General features: G+C 59.9%; 1 protein-coding gene across 2 annotated transcripts; it reads left to right on the forward strand.

Annotated features, from left to right (window-relative positions):
• Positions 1 to 580: 580 nt before the first annotated feature.
• On the forward strand, positions 581 to 13965 carry LOC104325893 (putative nuclear envelope pore membrane protein POM 121B). 2 transcript variants are annotated; one of them, XM_069791617.1, is made up of 13 exons: positions 581 to 918; positions 1011 to 1226; positions 1577 to 1741; positions 3629 to 3709; positions 4010 to 4181; positions 5159 to 5250; positions 6085 to 6155; positions 6889 to 7013; positions 7414 to 7516; positions 7840 to 8013; positions 8357 to 10060; positions 10789 to 10917; positions 11147 to 13965. In XM_069791617.1, the coding sequence occupies exons 1-13, from the start codon at positions 581 to 583 to the stop codon at positions 11239 to 11241; spliced, it is 3465 nt and encodes a 1154-aa protein (XP_069647718.1). In that variant the 3' UTR covers positions 11242 to 13965. The 2 variants fall into 2 exon arrangements, with proteins under 2 accessions (XP_069647718.1, XP_069647719.1); XM_069791618.1 differs by having other exon boundaries at positions 629 to 918; positions 7837 to 8013.

A 13965-nucleotide genomic window follows, 5' to 3' on the forward strand; every position in this document is an offset into this window, starting at 1 on the left:
GTGCCGGACTGAGGCCGCGGGCCCACGAGTGCCTGCGGCGTTGGGTCAGGGATGGGGACGTGCGGGGACACGCGGGTCACTGTAGGGGCTGGGACGGGGGGGGGACAGAGGCTAGAACGGTGCGGGGGGACTGTAGGGGACACGACGGGGACATGGAGACGGGGAGAGGGGGGACGCGGGGATCGGGATGGCAACGAGGACGCTGGTCTTGGAGTGGGGATGGGGAAAGGGGAATCGGTGGGGGGGAAACATGGTCGTCAGGGTGGGACCGGGGGGGCTGTGGACAGAAGGACACCGCGGTCGGGGCGGGGAAGACCCGAGGGTCAGGGTGGGGACGCGGGCTGGGACGGGGCTATGGGGGCGGAGATGGGGGACACTGCGGCCGGGCTGGGGGGATGGGAGGACACGGGGGTCCCGACGGGGTCACACGCGGGTCGGGAGCGGGGAGGGGGAGGGGCAGGGGCCACCGCGGCGGGGACGGGGACCTGGGGGCGGGGCGGGGCGCCGGGAGGGCCGGGCCCCGCCCGCCCCGGGCAAGCCCCGCCCCGGCGCCCCCCCCCCCTCCCGCCCCGCGCAGTGCATGCCGGGCGGCCGCGGCTGGCGGGCGGCTCGGTGCGGCGCGGCCCGGCTCGGCGCGGCGGCGATGGCGGGGGGCGGGCCGGGCGTGGGGCGCTGGGGGCGGCGGGGCGCGGCGGCGGCGCTGACCCCGACGCTGGCCCTGGCCCTGGCCCTGGCCGTGGCCTGCCTGCTGCTGCTGCGGGGCGCGCTGCTGGGCGCGGCGGCGCTGGGCGCGGCGGGGGCCTGGTGCGCGATGCGGCCCGGCCCGCCCGCGCCGCGCCCGCCCGGCAAAGCTGCCGCCAACGGGGGCCCGGCCGCCCCCTCGGGCCGGCCCGCGAGGGCCCCGCCGCGCCGCCTCGGGTAAGCGGGGCGCGGTGGGGCGTGGGGGTGGAGGGCCGGCCGGCCGGGGGAAGCCCCGCGCCCCGGCGGCGCTGACCCTTCTGTCCCCGCAGGGCCTCGCCGGCCGCCCCGCACTGCCCGCCGCAGGCTCCGCGCCGGCGGTACCCGCTGCCGCAGACCCGAAGCACCGTGCCGGTCGGCCTTCCCGCCGCCCGCTGGGAGGGCTGCTCGCCCCGGAGCGCGCCCTGGGCTCGCCGGGCCGGCCCACTCCGCAGCCCCGTCACCGTGAGGATCGCCCGGCCCGACGCCGGCCTGACCCGCTCCCCAGCGTGAGTACGGGAGTGGGGACCGGGCCTCGCCTCACGGGCGGGCAGCAGCCGAGGAACTAACCCTTGACCGGGCTGGCCCGGGGGAAACCAGTTACGTGGCCCTCAGCCGGTCCTGCTGCCCAGAGCAGTCCCCTGGGGACAGCACACTGCTCCCGGCCTGGCGGTGACCGCTCCATCCCTGTCCCAAGCCTTGCTGCCCTGTGGGGAGGATTGGGCGGTCTGAACCTTTGGGAGAGGCTGTGCAGGAGAGCCGTCTCCCCACTTCCGTGGAAGCAGCCAGGGCACCGGGGGGGGGATCCCATTCTGGGGATCCCAGCTTGCCTAATGCCTTGCCTTCCTTTGCCTCACAGCCTGGAGCAGCTGGTCTCGCGCATGGCCTTCCCAGCCAACAGCAGCCTGGACCCATGTGCAAAAGAGACTGTGCTGAATGCCATCAAGGAGAGCAGGAAGAGGGCTGTGGAGCAGGAGGAGGAGGAGGAGCAGACTTTTGGGAACGATCAGGAGAGCAAGAGAAGGTAATAAGCCAGCAGTCCAGGTCACTGCCCACGTGTTGGGAAGGTCATAAGTGACACTGGTGCTTCAGTGGTGACAAATGGGATGTGTCCCAGAGCGCGCTGGGCCCGGTGTGACCAGGAGTCTGGGTTGGAAAAGCCCTGTGGGAATTAAACCACAGAGAGGAAGCACACCCCATCACCCAGCCTTCTGGGCTGTGTTGGAAAGTCCTCTGAGAGTTCTTTTTGTCCTTGAGATCAAAAGGATGTGGTTTAGGTTTTTGTCTGGGCAAGCCTGTGGGTCAAGCATGTTCCCCGGCATTGCTGGTGTTGGTAGAGGCTGGGGTGTGGATTGGGGAAGCCTGGCAGGGCTCCCTGGCAGGGAGGGTGGCCTCTGTCATCACAGGGGTTTGCAGACCAGGGAAACTTGGTGTGAAATGCTGGTATCTGCCATAGGCTTATCATCTCTATTCTTCAGTCAGCCCCAGGCTCCCAGGACAGACAGGATCCCCAAGTCGTACAGCCCCAACTGGAAGCATCGCGCTTTAAAAGATCTGCATGCTTCCATTGTGCACTCTAGCTAGCAAAAGGAGGTAAAAACACGAGGGTAAATGAGAGACTATCTTCTGTTTTTGTTAGTCAAGGTCAGCGATTTCCAGCTCCAAGAAATGAGGGTGCGATGTCTTTGCCAGTGCTCTGAGAAGGACAAGGCATAAATCCTGGGTGCCAAAGTCTGCCAGAACCTTTCTAACTACCTGGGCACAGCACTGCCTTGCTGTTCTTCTTTCTCCTCCTCTTTTTCATCCTTCCACTTGTGTATGTGGAGGCCATTTGCCTCGTGCCCCTCTGCCCCTCACATGCCCGGGCTGCCTGCTGGGGCTTAAGCAGGGGAGCTGAGAGACAACAGAAGAGTGGCTTGGGCAGTGCCCAGCTGCATTGTCCCGCGTGCTGTGCTGAGGCTGCTGCTAGAGTGGCTGTGAGAGCGCAGCGGGATGAGCGGCAGTTTGCAGGAAGCCACCAGCTGCCTTCCTGCTGCAGCAGGGCATGCCCTCCTCTCCTCCATCACTGGATTTCCCTCTACCTTTCAAGCTTGGTGAGTCTGAGCCCTACTAGAGCTGAGCAGGATGACAACAGGATAGCTGCACAGACAGGATTGGCTTGGTTTTGTTCTTAATTCTGTTTTTCTTAACATGCCAATACCCAGCTCTGCAATGAAAGCCAATTTTGAGGGTATTAAATCCTGGCAAGCATGAAGAATACTTGTAGGCAGAAAATCACATGACCTTTGAGGGCAGAAAGGAGCCTGTGTCAGCTGGAGAGCGCTGGATCGCCTGTGCAACGGGGTCAGCATGCTTGAGCTTGAGGGAAGTGCTTGGGCTAAGTGACAGGGCTGATTGTACACCTCTAGCTCTGCTTCACAGCAGGGTTTGCTTTAAGACTTTTAGACTTCAGGTCCTCACCAAATCTTTGTAGGAAGGGGTATTCGGTTTTTGACTCAAACAGTCTGGGGCACTGACTAGGAAGAAGTAGGAGATCTGAGTTTTGGAGCTCGGATCCATTCCAGAAACGACCTGCTGAGACTCTCTGAAATGTATTGGCTTAGAATAATGGATTTGAGCAAAGATTTCATTACATCAAAACTACTCTGCCCAGCAGGCATCTAGAGGAGCTGCTCGTGCTTGGGAGGAGGCAGCTCGAGGTGAGGGTCAGTGAGAACAGGACCAGGTGGAGAGAAAATCTGCAGCAGGATAGGGAAAACCTCTGTCCTTAGGTGTTGGGTGACAAGAAAAAAGCAAGGTTTGTGCTTTCTCAGTGCTGAGCCTGCCTGGAAGGGGTCTTTTCCCAAAGCTGGGAGGGCAGCCCCATCTGTTGCCTCCACACTACCTCAGGCTTCTGCCCTCTCTCCCGCAGGCGCCACGATAGCAGTGGAAGTGGGCAGTCAGCGTTTGAGCCGCTGGTAGCCAACGGTGCCCCTGCCTCTCTCATACCCAAGTAAGTGCCCATCAGGCCTAAAGCACCTGCTGTGAGCTGGGGGTGGGGGGGCCTGAAAGCCTGTGGGCTCTGGAAGAGATGCTTGACTTTTGCTTCGTGGGAGAGCAAGAGAGGCTGTGGCTGTGCCTTCAGTCTGTCACCCTGAGCACAGGCCAGTGGCCATAAGGGCAGTGCTGCTGTTGAGGCCTCTTTCCAAGCCCTGCACTGTGAGAACAGGGTTGCTTTCCTCCACCCACCCTGCATTTAAAGTACCTGTAGACAGAGTGGTGCAGAGCTCACAAAGTCTTTAACCTCCTTTAGGCCTGGCTCTCTGAAGAGGGGCCTTGTCTCGTACTACCTGGATGACTGCTCAAACAAGAGGTCACGCACCTCTTCCATGAGTTCTCTCAACAATACATATGCTGGCGGGATCCCCAGCTCCATCCGCAATGCCATCGCCAGCTCCTACAGCTCCAGCCGGGGCCTCTCACAGGTAGGAAACAGCCTGCCGAAGGCAGCACCGGAGCCCAGTGCAGTGGCTCAACCCTCCTCTGGGATCGCCCCATGTAACTCACAACCCGGGCTCATAAGAAGAGAGTAATGTCACTGGGTGCCTGGCAGTGAGCACTGCAGGGAGTCTCCAGCGCAGCTCAGCCAGGCAGTTTCACCTCCTTGTGGGTTAGGCAGGCTGCCAGGCTGGCAGCAGCAGGCAGCGATGTCACTTGTCCTTCAGTGTGCAAACTGGGGGAGTCCCCAGGCTGAGCTGTCCTGCTTTAGTGCTTGTTCTACATCGACACAAGAAGGAGGCTTTTTTTCCCCCTCCTTACTTAGCCTTGGCCAGTCTGCTAGGGTACAGAGATCCAGGTGAAAGGAAAAAAAAAAAGTCACTTTGCTGCCACATTTTCAGCTGTAGTCAGGATGTATTGGAGCTGTGCGCTCCCACATTGACCCAGGTCCCCTCAGCAGCTGCTGACCTTTAATAAAACACTGCTTACATCCTGGGTCAGGCTTGCAGATGTGATGGTGGGCTGTAGCCATGCCTAACAGAACTCTGCGGTCTGCGTGGGGAAAGGTTTCCTGCGGGATATATTGGTAGGGAAAGGTTTCCTCCAGCTGGGGCTAGTCTAAAATCCTTGAGGTGGGATCCATCCGCTCTGAGTTCCTGGTGAGGAGGTGGCCTGTACCTGCCAGAGCAGCCCCACACATGTGAGGGTGTTTGCGGCAGCCAGGCAGCCTCTGCCTGTGCCATACAAAGGTAAGAGCTGGCATCTGACCATCAGCGTCCTCCTTCCCCATCCTCTCACAGGACATGGAAGGAAGTTAAGCGGTGTTGAAGCAAAAGAGGTTCTGGACTCGTTAGCCATGGCCCTGGGAGATGGGATTTAATCTGTGGGCAAGCAGGAGGATTGGAGGCTGTGCTCCCTGCCAGCCCCCGTATTGAGTTACTGCTGGTCTCTCTCTGTGTTCCAGCTGTGGAAGAGAAGTGGTGTGAGTGTGTCCCCACTGTCCAGCCCAGCGTCCTCCCGCTCCCAGACACCAGAGTGGCCTCTCAAGAAAGCCAGGTAACTAGCCGCTCACTCAGTGAGCACCTGCTCATCGATGCCAGCCAGGAAGAGAGCAGTTGCTTCCACTGGAGCCGGGACAGTCCAGGCCCCTTCCTGAGACATGGCTGCTGGGTCACCCACCGGTGTGGAAACCCCCTTGTGTCAATTGGCATCCCTGCCGCCTTGTTACACTGTGGTCCTGGCAGCAGCGCTGAGCTGCACCATCCCTGCTCTGCTCCCAGGCCAGGTTAGAGATTTAAGGGCTCAGGTTGCTGCAGAGGTGACGTTGCCTTGTGGCATTGGCATGGCCTGGGTTGCTGTTTGCCAAAATGTTGGGGAGAGACAGGCCCTGATTTTTGCCGTCTCCTCAAAATCAATTAACAGGACCTGCAGTAGGGGTTGTATTTTAGCGCCTGCCTCGGAGCACCGGCCCTTGTTCTCCTCTCTCCTGGCTCAGAGAAGGACCTGAGCTTATGTCAGAACTAAAACCGACATAACTGCCTGCCCTGGCGATAGGGTGGGTCCAAGCCAGGGACCTGCAAGGGGCAGCAGCTTCCATCTGGGACCCCCAGCTGCCACCCTGAGGCTGACTTGTCCTGTGGAGGGTGCACAGGCTCAGCAGCCTGACCAAGCTGGGGTGCTGGAGAGGGGAGCAGCTCCTCTGCCTGGAGCTGCTTTCAGGCTGGTGTGGTGAGGGCAAGGCTGTTGTCCTGAGGTCTGTTGTTTGGCAGAGGCAAAGAAACACACCAGGGGTGCTGGTGGGAGTCCTTAGTGCCTTTGGTCTTGTCCTGCTCCCTGGGGACAGGGCCAAGCCTGGGGTTGACCCTAACTGGCTCTCTCCCACTTGTGCAGGGAAGAGGAGTTGCATCGCTCCAACACTTCCACTCCAGTGAAATCGGACAAGGAGCTGCAGACAGAGAAAGGTGAGCGTAGGTGGGCCCCAGCTCTGTGCCCGGGTTGGATGGGCCACCAGTGCGAGCAAGCAGCAGGACAGGAGGTAGCTGAGGTCTGCAGGTGGGATTGGCTTGAGCTGTCACCTGGAAACTAGGAATGTGCTGGTCCCAAGGCAGTGGCACTTCTGCTGGCCTCAGCAACTGCCTTAAAGGATTTCCAGGTGATAAGCAAGGGGTGCTGACAGTGTTGGTGTGCTAGCAGATGCCTGGGAGCTGGCTTGCAAGGGGGAACACCAGCCCCCAAGCCAGCATGGGTCCAGGTGTCAGCCTCGGGGCAAGATCTGCTGTGGTACAAGTAGCACCCTGATCAAATTCCAGGCTGAGCTTATGCCAATGCTTCCTCAGTTAAAATGGAGAGGAAATCCTTTGTGCCCATCTCACATAGGGTCCTGTGGCATAGTGCTAGATGTGGCTCATGCAATTTGCATGGTTTGTAGTGTGGGTAGGCAGTGTGAGGGGGACCATCTGTGGAGGTGGGAAGGGGCCACTGCCCCAGCGGGCCCTTGTAACAGACTGCCCTGGGATGTGTTGCGGCCAGCTGCTTTTCCAGGGCATCGCAGCCTGGTTCTCAGCTTGAAGCTGTGCTCCTGTCTCTGCCCCCTGAGATGGGTCATCCAGAGAGGAGTCAGAAGGGACAGCCCTGTTGGTACAAGCCAAATGCCTCCTCTGCCTGGAGCTGGTCCTGACTTGTCTCCTTCTGTAGTGGTGGAGACGCCGGTGCGGAAGAAGCAGAATTCCCTGAGCCCACCGTCCATGTCGGGGAGCAGCGGGAAGCGCAAGCGAAAGATCCAGTTGCTGTCGTCTCGCCGGGGGGACCAGCTGGCGCTGGTACGTCGCTGTCTCGCAGCCCCTTTTGCCCTCCTCTGGCAATAGAATGTGCTCACTGCAATTTCTGCAGGGCTGGGGGGAGACTGACCTGCCTGCCCTCAGGAAGGAGGCCCCGTCCTTGGCCGAGTGGGAAGTGACGCTATCCCCAGCCCCAGTGTCTGGTGGGCTGTGCGTGATTGTGCTGCCTGCTGCCGGACCAGGTAATGGCCTGGGGAAGGCCTGCTGTGCCCTCAGCGCCAAGCCGGGGGCCAAAATGAATGGGGATCGGAGCTCCGCGGTAGCGTGCTGTGGCAGAACCACCTGCTTCACGGGTCTTGCGACGGCCAGCCTTCACCACACATTCAGAGAGGCTCTGCCGGCTTCCCTGAGAAGGAGCTAAGCTGCTGCTCTCTCTTGGCAGCCCCCACCACCTCAGCTGGGCTACTCCATCACATCGGAGGACCTGGATGCAGAGAAGGCGGCAGCGTTGCAGTGGTTCAACAAAGTCTTGGAGGATAAGGCTGGTAAGGACAGCCTGGGAACATGGAGGGGACAGCAAGGAGAAGAAACCCAGGGCCAGGGCTGGCAGGGCAGTGGGGTGTCTGCATAGCACAGCCTGGGGAAGCTCCTGGGCCAGTCCTGCCTGGTCCTTGGGTCTGGGAATGCTCTTCGTGCCTTCAGACTCAGGAGATCTTGTGCCCTAGAGTCCCCAGGGTGATGGGTGAGGTTCCTCAGGGCCAGAGCTGTGGGATGTTCATGCAGTTTCCCTACCCACTGGGGAAGCTCTGCTAAGGAGTAGTCCCCTACAGTGAGTTGTGGGTCCTGATTTCTTGCTCCTTCCCAGTAGACGCGGAGCCCAGCACCACTGCAGAGACTACGCCTGTGTCCAGGCCACTGGCGTTCACCATGACATCCCCGGGGCCTGTGCCTGCCTCGACAGCTTCTGCCCCGGCCAGCACCAACTCACTCCTGGACAGCCTGAAGAAGATGCAGAGCAGCCAGGCTGTGCCTGCCCCAGCAGGTGAGGAGGAGGGCCGGCAGAGTGGGACTTTGGCAGAGCAAGGCAGGCACAGAGGGAGTTCTGTGTTGCCTCTGTGGGAGGCCGGTGGCAAAACTCCCTGTTCAAATGCTCTACTGGCAGCGGAGCTGGCAGGCATGTCTTGGGGTGGAGGGGGTGGCAAGTTTGGGGATGCTGAGCCCGTGGTCCTGTTGGGAGCTGCAGTAAGTGTGGAAGGCTGGGTCTGTCTGGTATAGGCAGGTGCCGCTCCACAAGCCTTTGCAGCAGTGGGGTGGGTGCCTGGCAGAAGGGCTGTCTGGCTGTAAGTGACCCCCTGTTGCTAAATAAGCACTCTCCCCCTTTCCAGACTCCACTGGAGCTGCGGTAGCATCCCAGCTGCCTTCATCAGCTGCACAGCCGCCTGCTCCTGCTGTATCACTAGAGTCGAGTTCTCTGCCTGCCACTTCTGCTGACACCAAGCCTGTGCCCGTGTTGAGCACGCCTGCCCCTACTGCCCCTGCTGCCTTGGGGGTGCAGGCCCCCAGCAGTCTGGCACCTCCTGCGTTGACAGAGCTGGGCCAGACCCCCAGCAAACCTCCCTCCATCCCAAAGCCAAGCATCCTTTTTGGGATGCTGAGCACCCCACCTGCCAGCCAGGCAGCAACGACTGCAGCTGCTGCTGTGCCCACCATTACCACTGCTGTGTCCACCACGACCCCTGTCTTCAAACCCATCTTTGGTGCTTTGCCGAAAAGCGAGAGCACAGCACCCTGTACGGCTGTCATCTCCACCACAGTCACCGTGTCTGCAAACTCAGGCCCTTCCTCAACATCCTCCACCACCACCATGTTCAAGCCTATCTTCGGCAGCGTCACCACAGCTTCATCTCCAGCACAGGCCTCTCCCTTTGCCTTCAAACCAACGTCACAGCCGGCCTCAGCAGCAAATCTGCCAGCAGCCTCCACGACTACCCTGGCAGGATTCACAGGTCTCCCTAACGTCATCTTCACCACCGCAGCTACGACTGCCACTACGCAGAGTTCCTCCACAGATGCCACTATTAAACCTGTCTTCAGCTTTGGACTCAACTCCCCCGCCTCCACCGGCCCCACTGCCAGCCTGACCGTCTCCGCTGCCACGTCCACCAGCACGTCTCAGCCCTTCCTGTTCGGGGGCCCAGCCAGCTCAGCTCCCAGCACAGAAACCAGCTTTGCCACCCCAGGGCCTGTGTTCCAGTTCGGAAAGCCACCTCCAGCCACGGTCACTGCCACCACCAGTGTCCCAGGAGGCCCTGCCTTTGGCCAAGCACCTTCAAACTCAACAGCTCCTACCACCACTGTGGGCTTTAGCATATTTGGGGGCAGCACGCTGACCTCTTCTACCCCAGCCACCACAGGTCAAGCAACGTTGACGTTCGGCTCGTCTGTTTCAGCTTTTGGCAGTTCCTTCAGCACAAATGCGAAGCCGCCACCACTGTATCCCGGTGCAGCGAGTCAACCCACCTTCAGTGCTGGTGCTGCGGAGAGCCAGCCGCCTGCCAGCAAGCCCGCTGCTGGCCCCGTCACCTTTGGCCCCCCGTTCAGTTTTGGAACCCCTGCGGCCCAGTCCACTGCTCAGCCGACATTCGGCAGTGGTGCTCAGCCAGCCTTTGGCACAACCAGTGCCCAGGGTTCCTTCGGCACCAGCAGCGCTCAGGTGGCGTTTGGAACTGCCACGTCGGTCTTCTCTTTTGGGACAGCCACCTCCACCACCGCCAGCTTTGGTTCCACCACGCAGACCACGAGCAGCAGCACTGGCACCGCTGTCTTTGGCACCACCCCTTCCCCTTTCACCTTTGGGGCAACTGCCCAGCCGGGCCCCTCAGCCAGCGCCTTTGGCATCAGCACGCCCACCCTGAGCAGTGGCTCCCCCGCCGTGGGGTTCAGCTTCGGGGCTGGGCAGAGCGGGGCAGCCCCGGCAGCAACGCCGTTCGGCTCTTCCCTGACGCAGAGCGCGCTGGGTGCGCAGAATCAGAGCACGCCCTTCGCCTTCACTGTGCCCAGCACACCTAACAACAAGCCTGTGTTCGGAGGTGAGTCGGGGGAGATGGGTTTTCTCCGGGGGTGAAGGGCAGGGCTAGATTTAGGCAGCAGCTTTCCTGCTTGGACCTTGCTGAGCTCCCCAGGCTCAGCAGCCCTAGAGGGGCTGGTGCTTATGCTGTGCAGAGCCTTGCCATGTGAAGGGAAGGCGCTTCTGTCACTCGTCCAGGTCCCCAGCCCTCGTTGATGGAGGGGAATCCTTAAATTCTGCTCTTCGGCCCCTCTGAATGCACCCTGGCTTCGCCTGAGTGCTGAGCCCAGCCAGGTGCCTGGCAGAAGCCAAGGTCTCGCCAGTGCTTAAAAACAATCTGGAGCTTCTTGGCAAGTAGAAACGCTGCCAGCCAGTGATTGCAATTGCTTCTTGCTTGCTCTCTGAGGTTTTCCCTACTGCTTTGCACTCTCGCTGGGCTGTCTCACCTCCCACAGAGCTGAAACCCGCAGGCTGAGCAACCACTTGATCTAGAAAGACAGAGGCCCTTGTTCCTCCCTGGCCTGCAAATCCTCCTGTGCTGCCCTGCTGGCAGGAGAGCCCAGGGATTACCATGAAAGCGCAACTTCTTGCATTAAAAGGGCTTCTCGGGTGAAGAGGCTGGTCCTGGGGAACTGTGGTGCTTCAGCCCCTGGGGGGACATCTATGCCTAGTGTGGGTGCCACCAGCTCCTAAAGGCCAGGCTCTTCCTCCTTTGCTGACCCCGGCTCACAGTGGCGTATTGCTTTCCAGGAACTCCTGCGCCCGCCTTTGGGCAAAGCACACCCATGCCAGGAGCAGTGGGGAGTGGAAGCAGTAGCCTTTCCTTCGGGACGCCCAGCGCTCCTGCCTCGGGCTTCGGAGGAGTCAGCGCTTCCTTTGGTAAGGAAGGAGTTGGTGCTTTGGCCTTGCAGAGCTGATGGGTCATGTTGTCCCCTTGGGCTGGGGATGGTGGAAGGGCCAGGATGTGCTCTGGGAGACATCATGGGTGGTACCTGCTGGGCTGTGGGGGTTGCAAAACCTTCCATTCCTCCCGGGACAGGAATTCTGATACACCCCGTGCCAGCTCTGAGTGAGGCTGCAGAGACCTGAGCAACCTTTCTGCTTCCAGGTTCATCCACCCCAGCCTTTTCCATCGGAGCAGGATCCAAGACAGGCGCTCGCCAGCGGCTGCAGGCACGGAGACAGCACACCCGCAAAAAGTAACCTCTGGTGCTGCTGGGCCCCCGCCGCCGGCCTGCATGAGGAGCCCCTGCACTCACATGGGGGGCTCCAGTCTAGAGTGGTCCCTGTGGCAGGACCAGTGGTGATGGGGCCAGGCTCCCAGTCTCTGATGCCAGCCAGAGACCATGCTGGGTGGCAGTGGCTGGGGTGGGACAGGATAAACCAAATTCTTCTTACTTGAACAGTTTCACAGCCAAGGCTGGATGAACCTCTGTACATATCTGCAGCGTTTCCTCCCTCACTTTATTTTGCCATGTTTCATAACGTGTAAATTTTTCCCCATTTGCTTCTTCTAGCTGTTCCCATGCTTTCCTCCCCCGCCCCCCAACAGTCAGCCCCCTCCCCTGTGGCATAGCAGCCGGCAGAGCTGCATGTCTCCGCTCGGAGCCTGGCTGGAGACATGCTGCGTTCCTGCTGGCTGCCGTTCCAGGCTGCTGAGGGATGCTGTCTTCACCAGGTCCTGAAATCTTTCCCCATTGTTTCATCCCATGGACTGGTGAATACACTCCCTCTGGCTTCATTGCCGTCCCTGCAGAACACGAGCCGGGGTTAGTGCCAGCCAGGCCTGGGCGTCTCAGTGCCATGGGCAACTGACCCAGCTGCAGCTGGGTGACGACCCCCTCGCTGTGACTTACATCTCCCATCAGACGTCCAGCCGAGGACCCGCCGTAGCCTGGGACCTCGGCTGGAGGCATGGTTTGGGGATGGGGGTCCCTCCACCCATCTCCCGGCTGCCGAGCAGCCCTGCCAGGCTGAGGACTCCCCCCACCCTGCTCGTGTAAAGCCCCCTGTGTTTTGCTTTATTCGTGCTCCCGTTTCAATGCGCTCATTGAATCGAGTTTGGAGGAAGAACTGAACCGTGTGTGTGGCGGCATGTTGGTTATGCCGGATTTGCTGTTTGGAGTTTATTTTTTTTGTGGGGCACCTGTCCCTTTGCGGGGGACGCGCCCTAGCTAATTGGGTGTTGACAGTAGCATCACTGCGTGGCTGCTCGTGCTGGGGGAGTTGTCCCTTCGTTGTCGTGACTGAAAGGCAGGCAGCAGGGGTGGGGCGATGGGGCCTGGACCCCCAGGCATGGGGGCCCCAGCCCTGGCAGTCTCTCCCTTCCCTTCCCCTCTCTCTTGGTGCCCCTTCCCCACCTTGGGGTGCTCTGGAGCCGCTAATGGAAGGAGTCCAGAGCGGATGGGTTTCCACCCCCTCCCCAAATCCAAATTATTTTTCATTTTTAGCTCATACCCCTCCTTTTGGGTTTTACCAGCTCCTAGGAGCTACGGTGCTGCCTCCCTTGTTCCCATCAAGCCAGGAGCGGGGCCCTTCCCCTGCCTGGGAGGTCCTATGGGAAGAGACTGCCAGAGTCAGGGGTCACCCAAGAGCTGCCCCCCACTCTGTCCTGGGCGAGGGATGGGCACCCCTGCCCATGGGCTCCCCACCACTTCCAGGAGTGCTTTGCTGCCGGGTTTTTTACTCTCCGAGCCGTGTGAGTGTGTGTGTCTGCTGAAGTCTAAATTAAAAAAAAGAAAAAAGAAAAAAAAAAATTGCAAACAAATATTTAAACGTTTTTTAACAAAATAAAAATTTATTTTTATATTTAAGCTGAATTGCCTTTGAATTCCTTCAAGCTTGGTTCAGTGAGGTTGCCAGACCCCGCAGTGCTGTTGGTAGTGTTTAGCTGTGCCGTTGCAGCCTGGTGAGGAGCTGGCCCATGCCCTGGCTCTGCCCACAGGAGCTAGCTGTGCCGGGGAAAGGCAGCTATATCCCGTGGGCTCTGCCGCTGTGTGCTCCTCCTGGTCTGTAACAACATCTCCTTAATTTTAAAATGTGATGTATGTGGATGTGACTAAACTTTTGTTTTTTTGTTATTTCTCTGAGGATGAGGAGCAGGAGCTCTTATGCCTTACGGTGACGAGTGGTTTTCTTGTCTGCCAGGAACAAGATGTCTCTCCCAGCAGGTGAAAGGAGGGCAGGTGACTGGGTTCTGTGTGGTGCAGCAGGGACATGGCCCCTTAGCGAGTTGAGGCAGAGGCTGTGCCAGCAGGCACCTGCTGCCAGTGCCGTCAGGGCATTTCTAGCCTTCCCCTACCAGCACAGCTGAGGAGGTGCAGCAGGCTGTTAGAGCAGGGCAGACCTGTGCAGGAACCAGCCTGGGCAAACATTTCCTGGGGGTTTGAGAAAAGGGTTGAAAAGGGGTTAGTGCATGAAGGCTGCCCCTGGCAATTCCTCCCTCTGCCCCGGGCAAGGTGCTGAGCCAGGAGGGCGCTCGCTCCCCAGCCGTCAGGGCTGGCAGGGGCCTGAGGCAGGACAGTGGCTCCGGGGTGAGGGAGCTGGGAGCCTGGGGCTGGGGTTTGCTCAGATCAACTACAGCAAGACCCATGTGGCAGAGGGAGGTGGGGGATGAGCAGGGTACAAGGTGAGGGCACCCTGGGCAGCACTTGCTGTTGGTGCTGCCCCCCAAGTAGCTGCCCCATTTAGGTCCCAAGAGCCCAGCCGTGCAAGGAGCCAGGCTGTGTCCCTTCCCCACCACACAGACTCTGCTGGGAGAGACCCGTGTGACTGGGCTGCCGTATGTGGCCAGGGGGAGGCTGGGTTTTAACTCAAAACTGAAGACTTGGATCATTCCTGGTGTGGCTGATGAGGATTTTAGTGTGAATGTGCAATTTTTTTCCTTGCTTCTTATGTCCCTGGTTTAAAATAAAAAGACTGTGTTCA

Source organism: Haliaeetus albicilla, chromosome 9, assembly GCF_947461875.1.
Source record: "Haliaeetus albicilla chromosome 9, bHalAlb1.1, whole genome shotgun sequence".
In the NCBI taxonomy this organism is placed as follows: domain Eukaryota; kingdom Metazoa; phylum Chordata; class Aves; order Accipitriformes; family Accipitridae; genus Haliaeetus; species Haliaeetus albicilla.